The sequence below is a fragment of the Emys orbicularis genome, chromosome 3 (assembly GCF_028017835.1).
Source record: "Emys orbicularis isolate rEmyOrb1 chromosome 3, rEmyOrb1.hap1, whole genome shotgun sequence".
Taxonomy (NCBI): Eukaryota; Metazoa; Chordata; order Testudines; family Emydidae; genus Emys; species Emys orbicularis.
This window is the reverse complement of record NC_088685.1, coordinates 150,513,769-150,535,105: the sequence shown is the minus strand read 5'-3', so window position 1 is coordinate 150,535,105 and position 21,337 is coordinate 150,513,769. Positions and strand designations below refer to the sequence as shown.

The 21,337-nt window shown below is 51.9% G+C and overlaps 1 protein-coding gene across 1 annotated transcript; it reads right to left on the bottom strand.

Moving 5' to 3' along the window:
* Window positions 1–1,835: 1,835 nt before the first annotated feature.
* On the bottom strand, window positions 1,836–21,287 carry ABCC10 (ATP binding cassette subfamily C member 10). The gene is made up of 21 exons (XM_065400461.1): window positions 21,127–21,287; window positions 17,164–18,544; window positions 15,890–16,117; window positions 15,357–15,513; window positions 14,311–14,450; window positions 14,135–14,214; window positions 13,793–13,964; window positions 12,664–12,762; window positions 12,219–12,408; window positions 11,682–11,759; window positions 10,752–10,943; window positions 10,102–10,237; window positions 9,414–9,609; window positions 8,558–8,901; window positions 8,210–8,379; window positions 7,087–7,247; window positions 6,394–6,647; window positions 5,839–5,984; window positions 5,238–5,335; window positions 4,848–4,960; window positions 1,836–2,196 (listed from the first exon to the last, which is right to left on the bottom strand). The coding sequence occupies exons 1-21, from the start codon at window positions 21,285–21,287 to the stop codon at window positions 2,061–2,063; spliced, it is 4,632 nt and encodes a 1,543-aa protein (XP_065256533.1). The 3' UTR covers window positions 1,836–2,060.
* Window positions 21,288–21,337: the final 50 nt, after the last annotated feature.

Here is a 21,337-nt window from a genome sequence, read left to right as displayed (position 1 = left end):
GCAGCCACTGGTGCACCTTTCAGTAGGAAACACACTCATCCTCATCCCTAAGACACAGCAGAGGGAATGGGACATTTAACCATGAATCTAGGTCATCTCCTAGCTGGTCCAGTCCCATCACCGTTGACAGAGCATTCACCCCCTCCCGGCCAGGGACAGCATAGGGCTAGACACCATGCCTCAAACAAGGGTGAGAAAGTTTCCCTGTTTCTCACCACTGCCCCACAGCCTTGCTATGTCGTATTCAGGCAGGGTCCACAGAGGCCATGCCACAGCCAAGGTAAAGGAGCTAGAGCCCCAGGTGGAAGGGAGGGCTCCTGCCTGGGAATGAGGCAGAGCAGGCAAAGGGGCTGGAGGGAGGGGAGATTAGGGCTTGACGAGGTAGATTATTTTTTTTAATACACTGATGGATGATGTAACTTTATCAAATAAAATACCAGAACCAGCATGGAGCCTAACAAGCCCACGAGCAGAGCCCTTTGCCGGTGGTGTTCTCTCTCTGCCCTGGTCCAAGTCCACCCTAAATCTTTGCCAGAGGAGCTGCCCCATAACCCCTCTAATACCTGATTCTCATGCTGTACCCCAGAGAGACCCTCTAATCCATGGGGCCTGCTAGGGGCTCCTCAATCACCCCCAAGACAGAAAGACAGTGGGCTACAGCTCAATGAGCAGAGAGGGACCAGGGCACCCTGCAGGGATGCAGCTGGGTCCTGCAGCCTCAGGTGCAGGAAAGGGGTACCTGTGTCTCAAGTCAGCCTGGAGGAGGGTTTGCTTCTGCTACTGGCATCCTCAGAGTGCTGGAGAGAGGGGCTGGGCTGTGGGGTAATAGCAGAGTCCCCAAACTGCACACTAGGAGGGAGCAAGATGGGTTGAATCTGTCTAGCCTGACTATGGGCAGTGGGAGGGGAAATGGGGAGAGATCCCAGGCCAAAGGATGGAGGAAAACCCCCACCCATGGGGAGGTAGGAAGGGGAGGTTCAGCTTACATAGGCCAACGTGATTGTGTGGGAGACATGGGTTCAAAACCCAGCTCTGCTGCTCCCTCATTCCCTGCCCACGCCCCAGATCCCCAGGCTGGCAGGCTCCACCCTGCAATGCGAGATACTCAGGCTTCATTACAGGGGCCTCTCTCTATGGCCAAACTGGAATCAGAGCAGTGCTGAGGAGCTCTGAGGAGAAGATTTCTCCAGCCTCCTGAACCAGAAGGTTGTGGAGCTGAGGGAGGAGGGATGAGCTCTCCTTTGGAATAGTGCCACCTAGATTAACTTTGGAGGCCTTTAAACACCTGAGGAGTGTAATGTCCCCCAGCAGCCATAACAAGTACAACATGCAACACTGATACCATCTCTGGGCACTAGCCTATTTGTACATACAAGGGGCCAGATCCTGTCCCTAACCCAATGCCCACTATTCAGTCCAGTGAGGTTGTGCCATAAGGAAACCACACCTCAGGGGCGGCAGTATCTGCAACCTGTGCTGGGCTCCCAGCATGCGGAAGGGCTTACTCCAGCAGGAGATGTAGTGACAGAGAAACCATCACATGTGTGTCAGAGAGAGAGTGAGTCTTCTGACTGGGAGAGGGAGGCAGTGATGAGGGCCAGGGCCACAGGAGAAACAGAGAGCTTAATAAGGACATTTGCTCTTTATTTTAAATCACAAGTCCTTGAATGGGAGCCACTGATTCACCTGCCAGTAGAGAATAAACCCTCATTACACCAAAGGGGATGCTGCCCCAAGCCAGGAGCATGTTTCTCCATCCTAGGACTCTTGATCCAGACCAGTAAGTCTCGGTCCAACCCCATCACGGCTCAGGGGACTGCTCCTCGTCCTCCCACGACTTGCACCTGAAACAAGGTCCACTCTGAGCAGGACCCAAGCCAAGAGCCAGTGTCACCCTCTGCTGTCCTTTGTGTAGGCTAGTGCATCCCCTATGGCAGCTCCTGGCCCAGCAGGAAGTAGGTGCCTGCATCCTCGAGCCTGTTGGGGTCCAGCGGAGATGGGGGTTGCAGGTGTGCAGCCAGGAGGTGCTCGTCACTGGTCTCAGTCTCTTAGCAGGGAAGTCATTGCTGCCCACTGGTCAAGAGTCGCTGAAACAAGGAGTCTTCCCTCTTGCTGAGGACAGCAGGCGAATCCAGCTCTGCTGCCTTCCCCGCATGCATCACTAGCACACGGTCTGAGTCCAGGATGGTGTTCAGCCTGGTGAGAGCAAACACAGCAACATGTGTGTGTGGGGGGGGGTGGGGTGTCTTGGTCTGTGCAGGGGGAGAGACACCAAATATTGCTACCCCATTCATTAGCACAGAAGCCTGAGACGCCCCAATAGGCACCAATTTCTACAGAGCCCTTCATCACAGTTGCTGGGGGAGCACTTATATACTCTCCTTCAGCGCTAAAATGCAGCCATCTCTGGGGAGGAATCTGGGAGCTGTTTAACAGGAACACTACACAACAACTTTCAAGACAGACAGAGAACCCAGGAAGACAGCATTTCTAATAGGTGAGAGCAAGGAAGGTGGGAGTCAGAACACCTGTGTCACCTGGCTGGCTTTTCCACCAACTGGCTTTGTGAACTTGGGTGAGTTATTTCGCCAGTCTGAGCCTCAGTTTCCCTATCTGTAAAATGGTGATAATGATACCCATTGCCTCCTGGGGGGCTGGGACCCTAAATTCATTCCTGTCTAAAGCACACAAAGATACAGTGGGAGGATGTAGTATTATTAATGGTATTATAATAAACTGCATGGGACTGCGTGAAGTCACAGCACTGGAATTGGATCAGAACTGACATTAATAACCCAACTCTTACAGAAAGTACTAGTGGATCTTCACATGGACCCCAGGTGGTCAGGATCTCAGTTTCCCATCTCCCCCAAAAGACAGAACCTCCCGCAGCCCATGGTGCCAGGCTGGGGCACAAGAGTCAGTCCTGATAGAGTGAAAAGTACCAACTACTGATTCTCTTGCAGCACCTGGATTTCCCTAAAGGTCTCCCATCCAAGTAATGACTCAACCACATACATAAGAACAGCCATACTGTGTCAGAGCAATGGTCCATCTAGCCCAAAATCCTGCCCTCCAATAGTGACCAATGTCAGGTTCTTCAGAGGGAATGTCCAGAACAGGGCAATTATCAAGTGATCCATCCCATCGTCTACTCCCAGCTTCTGGCAGTCAGAGGTTTAGGAACACCCAGAGCATGGGGATGCATCTCTGACCATGTTGGCTAATAGCCACTGATTGACCTAGCATCCATGAACTTATCTAATTCTTTTTTGAACCCAGTTATAATTTTGGCCTTCACAATATCCCCTGGCAAGGAGTTCCACAAGCTTGACTGTGCCTTGTGTGAGGAACTACTTCCTTTTGTTTGTTTTAAACCTGCTGCCTATTAATTTCATTGGGTGACGCCTGGTTCTTGTGTTACGTGAAGGGTTAAATAATACTTCCTTATTCACTTTCTCCACACCATTCCTGATTTTATGGACCTCTGTCATAACCCCCCCTAGTTGTCTCTTTTCCAAGTTGAACAGTCCCTGTTTTTTTAATGTCTCCTCAGCTGGAAGCTGCTTAATAACCTTAATTATTTTTGTTGCCCTTTTCAGTACCTGTTCCAATTCTAATGTATCTTTTTTGAGATGGGATGACCAGAACTGCACAGAGTATTCAAGACGATATTAGTCTACACAGCCTGAGGTGGCCTGGCTGCAGGGTGTTCTTCTTATCCACCAGTCCCTTCTTTCCCTTGGAGCTTTTTAACCTAGTGGTAATGGCCCACATCAGGGGAGCGAGGGCATCCCTGGCCCAGAGGTGGCAGTGCAGTCTCTCATTCTCTAGCTGTCCTGCAGTGCCCTCTACTGGGCAAGACCAGCTCTATTTCATGTTCGGCACCCTCTCCGCTCTCCATGATGGCGAGGAGCTTTCAGGCTCTCAGTTTTCTATATTCTCAATCCCTTTTCACCCTCTGAGGCTGCAATACCCCTGTTCCACTTGGCAGGAAATTCAGGGGCTCCCTAAGTCCCTATCAGACAGCTTCCAGCAATACATAGAACGTGCTGGGTTTCCACCTGGCACCTACCAAAGAGAAGAGTTTGCTATTGGACAGTATCTGGATGCTCCTGGAGACTGGAAGCAGTCAGGTGGACTAGGGCCCAGGGGCAGGGGCTGAAGGGGGATGGTAAATACCTGCTTCACTCCAGAGCAACAAAAGGAAACAGACAAGTTTTCACTTGAAAAATCTTGTCATGCTGATTTCACGGCTCAACTTACATATGGAGCTGAATATCAAGGTGGGGGCAAACACAATGCTGAGACTGTGGGCATGGCCAGCACTGTGGGCATGGTGAGTGGGTAATGCTGGCACTGTGGGCGTGACCAGTGGGTAATGCTGGGGCTGTAGGTGTGGCTAGTGAAGGAAGACTGGCGCTGTGGGCATGGTGAGTGGTTAATGGTGGGGCTGTGGCAAGGTGAGTTTAAGAGCAGAGGGTTGTCCCTTTCTCCATAAGGCTTTTAGAAGGCTCACAGGCTACGTTTACACTGCCTCTGGCAGCCAGCCTCCCAGCCAAGGTCCAGAGACTTGTGCTAGCAGGGCTCATGTTAGCGCTCTAAAAATAGCTATGCAGATGGTGCTTCAATGTTACAGTTTAGGCTGGAGCTCAGGGTCTCACACGACCCCACCTTCCTCCCCCCAGCTCTAAAACCAGAGCTCTAGACCAAGCTGCAACATCTACACAGCTATTTTGAGAGTGCTAGTGTGAGCCCCTCTAGCACAAATCTGTGGATGGGGCTGGAAGGCTCACTCCCCAATGCAGAGGAGACATGCCCTTGGTGTGAGAGGAAGCCGGCTGTACCTGTGAGCAATCGTGAACACAGTTTTGTCAGCAAAGCGCTGGCGGATGGTCTGCTGTAGCAGCTGATCGGTCTTCTGATCCACACTGGCTGTGGCCTCATCGATGCACAGCACCTGTCAGTGACACAGTGACAAAGTAAAGGGTATCCCAACACCATGGGAGGAGATCTCTGTTCCCGGCCCAGAGATACACCTAAGAGGGTAGCATAAATCAGCTCACAGCCCTGATTCCCATACACATCAGACTGCCCATTTATTCACTAGGGCTTCCTGACACAGACTCCCTGTCCTGCCCTTCTACACCCACAATCAGGAACAGGCACCCCCTCTCTGAACAAGTAACTTCCCTGCTTTGAGCAGGGAGAATCCAGTTGGAGTTAGCAGCACTCACCTTGGCCTGGGTCAGGAGGGCTCTTGCCAGACACACGAGCTGCCTCTGTCCCACTGACAGACTCTTCCCTCTCTCCCCCAGCTCACAGTCCAGTCCACCTGCAAAGAGGCAAGAACAGCACTCACCCAGCCAGGGTTTGGTTAGAGTCCCTGCACAGCATGCCTGGGCCAGGAGCTGTCAGCTGGTACTCAAGTCCTCATCTCTGCTCAGCCCCAGTCCAAAGCCTTGGGATTTTAGACTCGGACAGAAGCAAGATTTGTCACTAACAGTGTGTGTGTATCCTCTGCTAGGATCAGAGAGACTGCTGTGTGAGACTTGGAAGCCCCTATCCTTTCCCCACACTGGATCCCATTGGGGCTTGGCCTCCCTTAGTCAGATCCTGCCAGAGCCTTGCCTACCACCCCCACCAGATACCTCACCTGCTTCCAGTGGACCTTACAGGATTCTGCTTGGGCCTCACATGTCAAGCCCATTGGACCCCACTGGGGTCTTACCTCCCCATACCAGATCTTGCTGCACCTAGGCCCTTGACTATCACCTCCAACTCACTGTCTCTGCCCACTGCCAGAGCCTCCTCATCTCCTGCAGGCATTGGACTCACCCATCTGAGTAATCACGGCCTGCAGGTGGCACTGCTCCAGCACCTGGTACAGGTCAGAGTCTGTATGTCGCCCCAGGGGGTCCAAGTTCTCCCGGATTGTCCCACTGAATAAAAATGGGTCCTGGGGGATTATGGCCAGTTTGGATCTGCAGGGAGAGGAGAGATGAAGGCTTAGCAGGTGGGAACAGCATGGAAGCAAAAGGCTTTTCCTCTGAGCCAATGGTAACCAGGTTGGCCCTGACTCTCCTGGGCCGGTCTCAGCCATGGGCACTGTAAACTGGGCATGTCTGAGACACACCAGGGACCAGGCAGGGCTCTTCTCAGCCTGGGAGTCTCAGCACACACAACCAGGGCAGGAGGGGCTCAGGAACATTTCAGCAACTGACAGGAAACTGCCACAAGCAGCCAAAAGTGGCCAGAAAGGATCTCCACTAACCAGCCCCCTCAATATCATTTTGCTGACAGCCATTAGAACCAGAGTCCTGTCTCTGGTGGAAGGGCTCCTGGCTGGACCCTAAATGCCATTTGCTCCTCCTTCTGCTCTGCTCACCCTACCTCAGACTCTCCAGGCCCACCGATCGGCTGTCGACATTGTCCAGGAGGATCCGTCCCCCCCTCAGCTCCACCATGCGGAAGAGTGCCAAGAAGATGGTAGATTTGCCAGATCCAGTGCGCCCCACAATCCCCACTTTCTCTCCAGGGTAGATGGTGAAGGTCACCCCATCCAGAGCTTTGGGCAATCCTGGCCGATATGTCAGAACCACCTGCTGGAACTCCACGTGGCCCCGGCTCGGCCAGTCAGGGGCAACCTCAAAGGAAGAAGACGATGAGACCAAAATGTGACCAGGATCAACTACCAGCCCTGCCCCACTTGCCACCTGTCCCTTTACCTGGCTTCTCAGTTCCTGACCATCCCTGACTCTTAAGCCTCCTCTGCATCTCCCAATTGCACACCAGCCCTGCTCCACCCACCCTGCCCGTCTCCCACTGCACAAGACCTTGGGGGTGGGGGAAATGGGGCGTTGGTATTAGGAAAGGGCAATTGCTCTGGGCAGTTCCTGTAGATCAGGCCAGCAGTCCTCAGTGCCCACTCATTAGATCGCTGTAATCATCTCCAGCCACTGGCACATCAGGGCCCTGTGGGACACCTGAGCAGATGGGAAGAATGCACAGACAGGAGAGACAGTGCAAAGCGCAGATCCATGAGATGGGATGCAGGCCAGAACTGGAGGGCTAAGTGAGTTTTACCTGGACCAGCTGCTCCTGGGGCTCTATGGGGATGTCTGTGGAGTACTCCTCTGCTCGCTCCACACTCACCATCATGGTCTCTGTCTGTGTGAAGCTGGAGATGAGGCCTGACAGCAGGTTTGTGACAGACAGGGCATACGAGAGGGCCAGGCCTACAAGACCTGAGATGATAAGAGAGCACAGCAGGCATGTGAAGGAGTGGCAAAAGCTGGGGATGCAGCTCCAGCCAGGGTGGACTGAGGGGGACAAGGAAGGAGACAAAGCACCAGGGGAAGGTTATAAGATGGCAACCCAGCTCTGGGATAGGGAGAAGAAGAGGCTGAGGATCTACCTCCTGGACAGGTGGATAGAGCTGCAGCTCTGGGACAGGGAAGAGGATGGCCTGAAACCAAGTGTTTTGGGCTCTGTATTGGATCCTGGCTAAGGACTGGCCAGACATGCTGGAAGAATGACTGTGGTGAGAAAACTACTTTGAACAAGAAACTCAAGTTTGTTGAGTTAGGTTTTAGTCTTAGAAGCATATTTTTACTTTTGTTTGTTTGTTTGTAACCATTTCTATCCCAATTCCTTCTACTTAGTAACACTTAAATACTGGGGGCCATGAATCAGTGTTCATGTCACACTCCCTGTCAGTATCCGGCCCGAGCAAGCTAATGATCTGACCCGTGGACCAAATTTGGTGATGAATCCAGGTCACGTGCCACCTGAGGCACGTTGCGCATACACTAAGAAGGCTTAAATACCTGTTCTTTGTTAATAAACCTAATCTTGTTTTATTACACAACCCTTTCAGTGCAGTGTTTCCAACTGACGAGTAAAATCCTCAGTCAATCTAACAGGCTGCTGCTGTCTCTTTAAAGAAGCAGAGAACTCGATCAGGTTTTGTGAGTGCTACACTGAGAGGGGCTGAGCACTGCAGAGGAGATGGCTTTGGGGAGACGCGGGACTGCAAGGAGTAACCAGGCTGGTGGAAGCCAGGGTGAGGTCACTGTGCTGCGAGCAGGCTGCTGGTATCAGGGCTCTGAGCCAAAGCTGCACAGCACAGAAGCACCCAGGGTTACTGGGCAGGCAGTGACACAACCCCTTACTGGTCTGGGTGACCTTCCAAAGTTCCACAGCACACCTGGATTTCCCAGTTGCCTCTGGTGCTGGATGATGGCGATTCCTGCTATAGCTGTAACCACAGCAACTCCAATCATCTGTAGGCGGATGTCCAGCCACTGCATGGCGGTGTTACTGGCAAAGAGGCAGCGCTGGTTCTGCTCCAGTCGCAGCTGATTCTCTGCCTCAAATCTGGGCCGGGCACAATGCAGTGGTTAATATCAGGATCAGCCCCAGGGCCCACTGCCATTCATCTGTCACCCCAGCCAGCCCCAGGGCCAGAATCTCTAGGTAACTTCTCCCTTACAAGAGTGAAAGCCCCAAGTTCTCCAGGTGCTGGCACCCACCCCATCCGAGGAGCAGCCCTCACCTGTCTGTAGCCCGGGTGGCTCGGATAATGCTCAGCCCTGTCAGGGTCTCTGAGAAGTGGGTGTAGATGGGGGACAGGGTGAGGCTGTAGAGGCGCTTGAGCTCACGGGAGGTGCGCCGGTAATAGCGCTGGATGGAGAAGTAGAGGACAGCCAGTGGCAGCAAGATCAGGCCAATCCAGGGCAGCCCATAGGTTATCATCACCAGCATGCCTAGCAGCCCAAAGACATTGGCCAGGAAGATGTTGAGGATGAAGGGCAGGCTGTCGTCCACGCAGTACAGGTCCGAAGAGAAGCGGTTCAGGATCCGGCCCGTCGGCGTAATGTCAAAAAAGGTCACTGTGGCCTGGCAACATGGGAACCAGAGCGGTAAGAGCCATGCTGGGCTGGGATAGCCTTGGAGAGGGAGCAGTGCCCCTGGAGTTATAGCTTGGCTGGCAGGTGGCCCAGCAAGCAGCCACCATTCAGAATGCCTGGAGAGAAGCAGGACTGAACATGGACCAGGAAGAAATTTCCAGCCTGCACTGGCCAGGCAGACCCAGACTCCAAACACCTCTCCTCCCCAGTGTGGAGGTGCCCTGCTGGAATGGGCATCCCCAATCCCCAGCAGCAGCACACATCTCACAAGGCACAGCCAGTCACCTTCACAATGGGGTGGCTTCAAGGTACCTCTTGCTGTGGAGAGTTGAGAGGCAGGCATAATGATTGCAGCCAAGGGGTGGGCAATCTGTTCACCTCCCTGGCTGAGCAGGTCAGCACTCCAGTGAGATGGTTTGTGACTATCTCTGTTCCCCCTGCCCCCATTTCTCTCCCCGAGCTGAGCTCCTGAGACCTCACCCTACCCCTTACGACTGTTACCTTCATCACTCTCTGGAGCAGCCGGCTGTGAATGACAGTGGCAGCGCGGATGGTGCCGTAGGCGAAGAGGAAGGCCCGCAGGATGGTGAAGACTGAGTTGGCCCCAGCAATGCCGCCATATACCATCAGGTAGAAGTTCACATCCAGTGTGCTATTGGGATGGACTGGAGCTGTGCCCAACACCTGGATGCGGGAGCTGGGAGAGAGAAGGAGACAGAATGTGCTACAGCCACAGTGCGCACTATGCCAAGGCTGACACCTAGAGCCCCTGAGACAGCAAACACAAGGGCCAGGGTGGGGGAGAAGCCAAGGGTCCTTATTCCCAAAATGGGCTACCAGCTTCTTCCTGCTTTTCACCAGCCATGGCAAGCTGCAGCAGACTGATCTCTACAATTCCAACTGTAGGCTCTCTCCACTCCCAAGAGCCTTATGCAGCCAGGGGGTCTCCCATCTGCCTCAGACAGCAAATCCAGCAGCACCTCTTCACTACCCCTTTGCGCTGGGCTGGCCTTTTTGTCCCTATCTAGCTCTCACAACCAAACTGGCTCTGTGCAATGGGGGCGTTTAGCCATCTTCTATTCACAGCAAGAGGCCTTTGCAAAAGGGGCACTAAGGAGCAACTTTGGAGACCATTGCTCCCCCCACAGCCAGACCACGCCAGCTCCTGAGCCAACCTATGCCCACTTACACGAGCCCCGCAAAGGAGAAGAGCAGCAGCTGTGGGGAAGGGACAGAAGCTGACAGGGGCCTCATGGAGATGTTCGCCGTCTGGGGCAGGTTGGAGATCCAGTGCGACAGCCACCAAACGGAGACATTCCCGGATGCTGCAGAGATACACAAGAGTCAGTGCAGGGTGGGGGTTAGACTCTGCTTCAGTCAACCTGTGGGAGAAGAGCAGGAAGTGGAGCTGAGCTGGGCCTTCCCTGAGGAACTGCCCTTACCACCTCACTACCCAGCCTAATCTATACCCTGCTGTCAATACATTCGCCGCTGTGGTTACTTGAGCAGTAGAGATGACAGCTAGCAGCCATAGGAGCCAGGTACAGCAGGCCCCTGGGGAAAAACAGTCTTCTATGGAGACACAACCCCACACCCCAGTGTCCCCCAGGGTAGCAGGTGCACAAATTAGACAAATCCTTCAACTTGATGGACAGGAAAGTGCTGAAGGGGCCCCGGCTGGAAGGTTAGGAGGATTGGGCCTTCCTTCTGCAGGGGCTATGGAGAGAGAGTAAACTCAGTCTGCCACCCCCAGGGGCCCCTCACATATCCGGGGAGCATAGCAAGGGAGCAAGAATGGAGAATGTCCCAAACAGAGAGTGGAGTGAGCTGCTGCCTTACCTTGCATCAGGAGCAGGGAGAAGAGGATGGACAATGCTAGGCAGCTGCCCACTGCCAGCCAATATGCCCTATACACCTGAAAAGCTACTGCCCCTTCTTTCTTTTCTTCCTCCCGCTGGAGGAGGCAGGTGGCTTGGCCCAGTTCCTCTGCCTCTATCTCTATGTCCTTCTCCTGGCCTTGCTCAGCAAGGACTGGGGGGAAAAGGCACAGGTCAGTGCAGCACCAATAGGACCAGCTCCTCACTGTAAACAGGGCAAGTCTATGCCAAAGGGAAGGCGTCGCCATATTCTTTGGAGGCTTTCTAAGGTTTGTCCCCTCTTCCTTCCCTTTGCAACAGGGTTCATGCCAGCTGCACCCTGTACCATAGGCATCTATCAGGAAGTTCTGCAGCAGGTGGGAGTGCAGATCAGCATACTGCTTCCTGGCCAGTATCCAATGGCCCCTTTACCCCAAGCATAGAAAATACCTCTGGCCCGCTGTGCGAGGTGTGGGAATGGGGGTTCTTTTCCAAGCCCTACAGCTATCAATTTAATTACCCCCATTTCAGCTCATAACTGCAGATGTGATTACTGCTAAGGAGCCAGGAGGACTCAGAGAAACCTGTGTATTCAGACCTTTTCCACATATATTATATGCTCTATTTCTGCCACGAAAAGGAGGCAAGGCCTAGTCAGCAGATCAAGCACAGGGCTGTGAACCAGGAGTCTAATAATCCCAACTCAATCTGTGATGTTAGGCAAGTCACTTCCTCTGTCTCCCTCAGTTTCCCTTGGCTGCTTTCCTGCTCCACCCTGTCCCATTAGTGCAGTTTTCTTGAACTCCTGCTTGGAGATCAGATAGTGGCAGTAGGCGTTCCGCATGGATGTTATCCTGAGCCACAGTGACCCCACCCACCCTCACCAATGCCCCTCAAACTGCCATATATTGACCTTTATTCTGCCTCCTCTTATTCTCCTCATTGACCTTGGGGGTGGCTTCCACCAGTGGCAGGATTTCAGATGGGGTCCCTAGAAAGAGAGAGACCGTGAGCGCTTTATACACTGCAGAGATCCTAAGGACCGTGTGCCAGCTGCGGAAGTTCAGCTAGCTATTTGGTACAAGACGGCCCAATTTACTTCTACCTCTGCCCTCCTATTCCTCCATTCAGCACCCACAACCCTACAAGCACTGCTCCACAGCTTCCTGTCCCTGCACTGTCTTACTCCAAGGCCCAACTCTTCAGAGTCCGTCTGCTTTATCCATACTCCTGTACATTCACCATGTCCCAGTTCTCCCAGCTTATCCAGTGTTCCTCTTCCCCAGGGCTCCCACTAATTTACCCCAGCCTCTTTGCAGCTGTCTGCTTTGATCCTCTATGGCCATTTTCCATCTGAACTCACAGCCCATCTGTCCATCTGATAAGGCTGGGACAGAGTTCTTAGCCCTCTGGTACACAGACCGAAACAAAAGCAGGTGTGCCACTGTACCTATCTTGACTATTCTGCCATTGTCCATGAGCAGCAAGGTGTCAGCCTTCTCTAAAAACTCCGTTCGGTGTGTGCAAAGAATCCTGGTCTTTTGTTTGAGAACTCCCAGAATACATTTCTGCATAAGGTGATTGGCTACATCAGCATCAACAGCTGCCAGTGGATCATCAAGAAGATAAATCTCCTTCTCCTGAGGAAGAAGAGACAGTGATACATTTCCCAGTTCCTTCAGTTCCAGCTTTCCCCAGCAGGTGGTGTTGTAGAGAATGGTGCAAGTGCATTGGCTTGGGGCAGCTCCCAGCTCCTTTAGCCCCAGCCTGCATGAACAGGAAGAGCTGGAGGATGTACAGCAGGAGCTCTGGCTGTTGGGCGCTTCCAGCTTCTTGGACTCTTGGACAATGCACCTGCAGCAATTGGCCCTCTGTAGGGTCACTCTCCTATTTACCTGATAAACGGCTCTAGCAAGAGCGATTCGAGCCTTCTGTCCCCCACTGAGGGTCACTCCATTCTCACCCACCTCCGTCTGGTCACCTGCTGGTAAGATCTAGAAGTGAAACACACAAGATAATCCATTAAAAAAGTTGCTTCACAGAGGCAGCATGACATAGGGGATGCAGAAACAGGACTCCTGAGTTCTATTCCTGGCTCTGACCCTAACTCATTATGAGACTTTGGACAAGACACAAGTGGCCTGATTTTCAGAAACTCTGAGTACCCACAACTTCCACTAAAATCAAAGGGAGCTGCCAGCGCTCAGCATCTTGGAAAAAATCAGACCATAAGCCTCCTTGTGTTTCTGCTTCCCTGTCTGTGCAATGGAAGGACAACAATCCCTCCCTCCCGGGTATAGTAGGAGGGTTCATCAGCTAATGTGTCTAATGTACTTCCTCGATGGGATGTGGGGATTACTGATTGGAGAAGGGTGAGGGCTTGAATCAACCTAGATGAGCAATTCTTTCCTTCCAGCTCTCTTTAGGGTTGAGGCGTGGAGCATCATCAGACCTGCTGAGAGATTAGTTACTGCCTCCTCTCCCACAAGGAGTCTGCCCTGCAGTTCCTTGGGACATCTGGGGCTGCTGCCTTGATACTACCAGCAGTCCCACATGGAGGACACAAATTCAGGCCTCTTCTCATCCTGCATGGCCCCACCAGATCCTGGGGAAGGACTTTCTGCTCCAACAAAGCATTGGCTTCTGATAGTTTCTCTGTAGCCAGAACCTGACTGCTTATTAATGGGAGTACTCAGGCAGCCTCGAACAACCTCTCCCTTCCCTGGGATTCAGAGCTTTCTGCTCCTCAGGACAAGTCTTAGAGGAAACAGTACAAAGTGTTGCCAAGCCAACCTCACACATGCGCCTCAGCCCAAGGGAAGGGCAGTGACTCAATGTCAGGGACCAGTAATGAAAATGAACAAACAGCTAGGCTGTGTGAGACACATGGCACATTTGGCTTAGGAAGGAGGGAGAGGCTGGGGAAATAGGTTCTATACCCTGATGGAGAAGTTAAGGTTCAGGCTGAGATTCAGGGCAGGGCACAGGGAAGCCGGTGGGACGTTTTCATCACAGGGCACTCACATTCAGATCGTCGGAAAGTGCACAGGCCTCAAGCACCTCCTGGTAGAGCCTGGCATCATAGTCCCTCCCAAAGAGGATATTCTCACGGACAGTGGTAAACTGGATCCAGGGCTCCTGGGTGGCCAGGCCGAATCCTTGCTCCAGATCCCAGACATACACTTGCCCACCAAGTCTGCAAACACCCCAGAGCCGGGTAGGGGAGAGAGGCAGAAAAGGAAAAGAGAAGAAATACCATGGAGAGAGTGTGCCTGGCAAATGGGTCTTCTAGCCCATGGAAAATCCCCTGTAGCAGAGGTGCTGGAAGGTGGGACAAGGGGAGAGAGGTGTCTTTTGGCTATTTACCTGTTGAGTTCTCCAGTGATTGCTGCAAGCAGAGAGCTCTTCCCACAGCCAACCTTCCCAACAACTCCCACCAGCGCCCCCTGCAGAGGGAAACAAGCAGCAGCAGATTTATTGCATTAACACTTGGCCCTTCTGGTGATGGCTCCCTCTTCCTTATTCCCTGCACCCCCACTCACCTTTGCCACTGCCAGGTCCTGAATGAAGATCTGCAGAGTCCCTCCAGACAGGTGCTGCCTGGTGCTCTCCTCCCTGGCCGGTGACCAGGAGAAGGTGGAGTGATGCATTTCCAGTGCAGAGGATGGGTCTGTGGGGCCATCTGGCAAAAGAAAAGCAGCACAGCCACTGCATTAATCCTCAAGGGTCAGAAAGTGCAGGGGAGATACTAAGCTGGGCTCAGCCACTCCTGCAGTATGTTTCCGAGAGAAGACGGCCCAGACAATCTCAGATGCTGGTAGCACCAGCAGCTCCACTCCCAAACAGAGTAGGCAAGAATAAGACACAGCTCTGACACACACACCCCAGCTGTACAAGGCCACTGTGTGACACTGAGACACTTCCCTGTTGTAACCTCACCTTAAAATCCTTCCTTCTTTCTCTCTTCCACCTGTCTCTGAATCCCTGTAGGAAGCAAGTGGAGACCCAGAGACTCCCATGGAGTCATTCCAAGAACAAACTGGACTCCCTATGTCTGAAGGTGGAAGGAACAGCAGGGAGCTGGCAACAAGGATGGGGGGAAGAAGGGAAATATGGTAGAGGGGAGTGCAGAGGTTCCATCCAGTCTGCCAACCGAAGCCAACAGGGCTGATGGCTTCAGGGTCAAGGGAGATTTTGGAGAAATGAGCAAGCATCCTTTGCTTTGGGAATATACAAAGGCAGGAATCAACAGGCATAGGCATAGTCTGTTTGGTGCTGGTGGAGAGTAATGCTATTGCCCTGTCCTCTACTGGGGACATTTCCACAGGTCCACGGTGTGCGCTCACCTCAGACTGACTGAATGGAGCACAGCTCACTGCTCAGCACCCTAGGGAGTTCAGAGGAGGTGGAGCAGTCACCTAACTGCACTAGGGCCAGTGAGCCCGTTTCCTATAGACTTGTGCCCTGTGCACCTCAAGCACCTTCTGTGTTCAGACTTCTCCATTCTCTTCCCACCCCACACATGGAAATTCCACCCAAAAGCCTACAGCACCCATTCCTGCTTGTGTCCCATCTCCTGTCTCCATACCAGTGGTGTAATAAGCATGCAGGTCCTGGTCAGAGAGCTCAAGGAAACGCTGGATGCGATCCAGGGACACTTTGGCATCCAAGATTCCATTCAACACCCAAGGGAAGTTATTGAGGGGAAGAATCAGCATCCCAACAAGCGCCAAGGCTGTAAATACCTGTGCCAGAGAGGGAGACAATAAAGAATTGGGGGGTAGTGACCCTTTGGCACCTCCCCCCCCTACACACACACACAAGAGTTTCACAGAGACCATCATGGGGAGGGGGAAGACAGAATGGACAGATGTCCTTGCATCTGTGGGAAGGTCATGGCTCACAGAAGGGTACTGAGCTCTATTCTCAGGGTGGCTACAGCTGCACTCAGCATGGTGGGCTGAGCTCTGTCCCCAGGGGAGATTCCAGAGGAATGCAACCTTGTGCGGGAGAGGTGCCCCACTGTCATTCTGCTTAGGATGGTTCTGAAAACTCTCTTCCCAACTCACACATCAGTCTGAGCAGACCAATGGGGTTGCACAGGTCTCCCCTGTCATTCACCTTGGTGGCAGTGAGTTGGTGCCCCAGCAGGACATAGGTGATGAAGATGACAATGGAGACGACTACTGGCAGTGCTGCCCACAGGTACACGCACACAGCATCCAGGTACTTGATGGCTCGCAGCTTCTGCAGCTCCTTGGCTCGGCAGGCATTTATCCGGGCACCAAAGTGCTGCTCCCAGGTGTAAAACTTGATCACTCGCATGCCACACAGGAACTCTGTCATTAGCTGTGGGCAGAGAGGCAAGCAGAACAGAAGCGTCCCAGAGCCATATCAGACTAGACGCTAGCCACACAGATCTGACAGAGAGGGGACAAATGATGAAAAAACAAGGGGCCAGGACTAGGACATGTCTACATGTGGCAGTGGCAGCAGTCAGAAGCTCTGACCCCTCTTCCCTGATGCTACGCCTTCCTATTTGAGCTCTGTGGTGTTCAGTAAAAAACTAAACACTCAGTATTTAATGTCTGAGCAAAACAATTGGCTCCCCACAGATTCATCCGCAGAACAGTCCTGGACTTACCTAGAGAAGACCACCATGCATACTGGGGGAAATATACAATTAGATATAACTTCCTTCAGGAACATATTGCAAAAGCTCCTACAGATTTGCCGTGCATATGGGAGTGAGACTTAAGTTTCTATACTTCCAAAATATGGGTTGAGAATTGCCAAAAGGATTGGAGGGGCTGGAGAGAGCTCTGTCACCATTGTAGATGCTAAGTTAAAACATTACCATAAAATCCTATCACACTGGAGCCCAGGACACTTTGATAGTAATCCCAAGAGGGAAGAGACAGTGCTGCAGATGCTCACATGGCAGAAGCGAGAAAGTGGATGACACCGACTCTGAGCGTGCCAAATCAGAAAGACACAAAACCACCATACAAAGGTGGATGCATGCACTTTGAACCAGCAGTGGGCAGGGGTCCCAGGATAAAAAGGCATCAGTGGGAAGATGTGATGGGAGTGTCTCAAGGGAACGGACCATAAGTTTCACAGTAACTGCTACTCACAGGACAGGGATCTATTGGAGAGACTGGACATACCAGGGAGGCAATGGAACACCTCAGAATGATATTATAGAACAACTTCCCTCTAGGTGGAATCACAATGACATTACTTTGCACTGCGCCCCTCAGGTATCTCACCTTTCTGCACTCCCATCAGGATTTTCAAGGTCCCAGCTCATTAAATGGGTTCCACAATACATAGCCAAAGTTCTAAGAATGATCAGGAAGAAAATGCAGCAATGAACTCAAAGGCTGCCTCACCTTAACTCGTGTGTCTTTGTGCTTCAGCATCTCCTTGTTGTTCTCCATGATACGGTTTGCTATGACCTTGTTGACAGGCACAAGCAGCAGGGCCAGGGCCAGGCCTCCCAGGAAGGCCACCCCCACCTGCTGGTAGAGGAGGTAGAGGGTAATAGCAAACTGGAAAGGGAGACTCCACACCTCATGGAAGCTGATGCAGAAGTTGACCAGCCGATCGGTGTCTGTGCTCATGAAGTTGACAATCTCGCCCATGGTGAAGCCAGCCAGACTGCTGCCGCTAACCCGCAGGGCCTTGCGATAGATGGCAGAGATGACTGCCGCACGCACCGTCAGCATCACCTTGTTCACCTCATAGCTGAACTGGTTCCGCAAGAGAGCACCCAGGAAGGAGCCAGCAAAGAGGCCGAGGGCATACAGGACCCCATGGCTCAGAGGCTCCTGGTGCGACTCCATGAAGCTAACCAGCAGGTTCAGGAGCAGGGGCCCTGAGAAGCCCAACAGGCTGCCAGCCAGTTTGAGGAGCCCTAGGGAGTAGTAGCGGAGCCCAAAGGCTGCATGCAGCACTGAGAGGAGTTGCACAGCCTTCTGGGCATCACAGGGGCTCCCTGAAGATGGGGAGGCATCTCCATTCCCATCACTTTTGGTGACAATTGGGCTAGTGGAAGACATTGTGTCTTCCTCCTCTTGGCTGAGAGCTGCCTTTTCCTGCCAGCAGGAGTAGAAATGGTCACAGACCCTGGTAGCCTGGAGCCGTCGAGGTAGCAGATAGACGTCCTGTGGCCGATTCAGCATCCACTGATAGCCACGTTTCATAAGAGGGTTCATCCAAGCATAAGAGAAGCGCGAGAGCCAGCTTTCACCATCCTCTGCCACTCCCTGCCAGTTAGGCGCTGGGATCCCTGACTCCGTGATGAGAGGTTCACGCTGCCAGGAGTCATTGATGGAGCAAAAAACTTGCCTGCTGGCAACAGGAGTAATATACCCGATCACATAGATAAGTAGAGAGGCCAACTGCAGGCAGAGGATGGAGAGTCTGAAGATGTGAGCAGCGTGGAGGTGGGGCCAGGCCACCCCATTCTGGCAGTACCATACCAGTGTGATGATAAGGGCAGGGACAGGGAAGAGGGCTAGGAGTACCATGGCTGCAGGGCCACGGGAGGAGCCATACGTGGACCTGTAAAGTGTGAGGAGTACCAGGCTATGAGTGAGCCATGCCAGCAGGGCAATGCCACTTGCCAGCACTACCAGATACAAGGTACCCATCTCCTGCTGAGTGATGGCTGCTGTGATTATATCAAGAATGGGGAGGCCAGTGAGTACGAAGGAGGCAGCAATTCTGCATTTCCAGCCAGGTCTGTGGGAAGCCCCTGGGACAGGAGATCTAGTGGAGAGAAAAGTGGTGAAAGCTTCAGAGTGGAGCCAGCTACCATTCCATCACCTGTGACTCACTCCTCCCCTTCCTCCCTCTTCTCTTCCCACCACTACCCAGTCACCCCTAGTTCTCACTCATATAGAGGATGACAGGCTGTGTGTCCCATTCAGAGCTTTTTAGGAAGATAAAAATTGCCACACTTGATCAGATCATGTGTCAATATATTATGGTATCTTGTCTCTGACAGTGGTCAATAGCACATACCTCAAAGAAAGATGCAAGAAACCCCACAGTTGACAATTATAGAATAACCTTCCCATGAGGAAATTTCTTCCTAACCTGTGATACTTGGTGGTTGAATTAGGTCCTGAACCAGGACGGTTTAAATCCCTGCTAAAAATATATTTTTATCCTCTCTAATATAACTCTGGATGTTGACATTCTTCATACGAATGTCTGATTCTTTTTTGATTCCCCCTAAACTTTTGACCTCAGTGATGTCTTGTGGCAAAGAGTTCCACTGGCTAATTACCCAATGCATAACAATTTCCTTATCGGTAATATATTTTTGGCCTTTCAATTTCATTGACCATTCTCTTGTTTGTGAATTATGAGAAAGAGTAATTAGGAAACCCTAATATAATTTCTGTACACCATTTATTACTTTGTATATTCTCTCAATGCCACCTTGTATTTATATCCTCTCTAACCTAAATAACTTCAATCTCTTTTCATACAGAAGGTTTTTTAGGTCTCTAATCATTCTGATCACTAGTCTCTGAACTCCCTCTATTTCTACTAAATCTTTTTTGAGATATAGCGACCCCAGCTATATACAGTACTTCCAGGTGAGGAAACTGATTAGTATAATGGCATTATAATATTTTTCTCTACTCAATTCCTTATATAGAACTAAGAATGTGTTTGTTTAACTATCTGTCACTGCAAATTGAGCAGATGTTTTCACCGAGCTGTCCACGATGATGAACAGGTCTTTCTTGAGCGGTTACAGTTAATTTAGAACCCAGCAGCATGTAGGACTTTTCTTGTTTTAAAAAATAATACCACCCTAAGGGGCTGGAGGGAGTGAGTTACAGAGAATATATGTGCTTGGCTAAGAAATGATTCAGGAGGGACATGATAACCACCTACAATTATGGAAGGAGCATGAGGAATTGTTTAGGGTGGTACCTAAGGTATAACTACTAGGAGGAAGGAGAAAAGAAGTACAACTGGCTTAGCTATGGTGCATAATGTAACAAAACACAAACACAGGATAAATATAACTTTTTCAAAAGGGAATATGTCAGCTGAATATCAGGAAATATTAGGGACAATTAGGCTTGGGCATCATCTCCCCAAGGGAAACGGTGGAGTCTCCATTGGTTGGAATATCTGAAACTGAGCTGGACAAAACCCTGGGGAATAAACTATAGGCTAGATTCTACATTGGCCCTGGGGGATAGGGATGGACTAAACCAGGGATCTCAAACTCAAATCACCACGAGGGCCCCATGAGGACTAGTACATTGGCCCGAGGCCCGCATCACTGAAACCTTTTCATACAACAATACAAAAGTATAGTCAAAAATGAAAAAAATGAAGAGTAAAATAGTATGCTATTAAAAGTCAATGTATTAACTTTTTTAAAACTGTAATGCGAAGCGGGGTTTTAATAAAATATAAACACCTGTAACTATTCCTTATGTGGTCAGTAACACTGATGATGATCTACACCAGGGGTCTCAAACATGCAGCCCGCGGGCCATTTCCTGCGGCCCGCCATAGGCACCGACTCTCTCCTGCACTGTGTAACCCTTTCCACACACCCCCGGTCACAGTGCAAGGTCGAGAGGAAAACTGAGGGTCACCTCGGAATTATAAAAATGTTACAGAAAATTTCCAGTTGGTCACAGACACTGTCCAGTATCCCAATGGAGAGAGCCCTGGGCAATGGGGGAGGGGGTAACCTCTGGGTGCCCAGCACCCCTAACAGAGAGACCCCTGGAGATGAGGGATGGTGCCCGGTGCCCCTAACTGTCTATCACAGGGGTCTCAAACACATGGCCCCGCCCCGTACCCCGCCTCTTCTCACCCCTTCCCCGCCCCCATTCCAACCCCTTCCCCAAAGTCCCCGTCCCAACTCTGCCCCCCCGCCCCTATTCCAACCCCTTCCCCAAATCCCCACCTCTTCTCTGCTTCCTCCCCTGAGCGCACAGCTTCCCCACTCCTCCCCGCTCCCTCCTGGCGGTGGGAAGCGCTGGGAGGTAGGCGGAGGAGCGGGGACGCGGCATGCTGGTGCGGGGGAAAGAGGGGAGCTTGGCTGCCTGCGAAGTCAGCGCCTATGGTGGGCTGCAGGACTAACTCGGCCTGCGGGCCACGTGTTTGAGACCCCTGGACTAAACAGGACCTAATAGTGCTTTTCACTCTGCATATGCTCCAGCACGACTCCCAAAAGGGAGTAAACACAAGACTGTGAATGTTTCCTGCAGGCAGCTCACATGGCACAGAGAGAAATGATTTCCACCATTCAGGAGCCTTTTCCCACATTCTTCATTACAATGAAGAGGAGACACAGATGGCTACCGTACCTTGGAGTGCCGAGGTAGCAAGCGCTTACTAATGCAAGGATCGCGTGAGGGACAACATTCAAAATCAGCTGGTTAAAGCAGTGACCAACACTACCATGGACCCACACAGGAAGTGGGTCTTCAGGACTGGTACCACACAGATCAGCCAGGATCTCTTCCATCTTCTCTTAGGAGCCAAGTGTAACAGCCAGGAGCTCCTAGGGAAGAAAAC

Bases quoted from the DNA above. Each gene is read 5' to 3' on its own strand.
- ABCC10 (XM_065400461.1), bottom strand. From the start codon at position 21,287: ATGGAAGAGATCCTGGCTGATCTGTGTGGTACCAGTCCTGAAGACCCA. The intron at 18,545-21,126 runs GTACGGTAGCCA...TCTCTCCACTAG, and splicing joins TGCTACCTCGGCACTCCAAG to ATCTCCTGTCCCAGGGGCTT. The intron at 6,648-7,086 runs GTAAAACTCACT...TCTTCCTTTGAG, and splicing joins CCCAGGAGCAGCTGGTCCAG to GTTGCCCCTGACTGGCCGAG.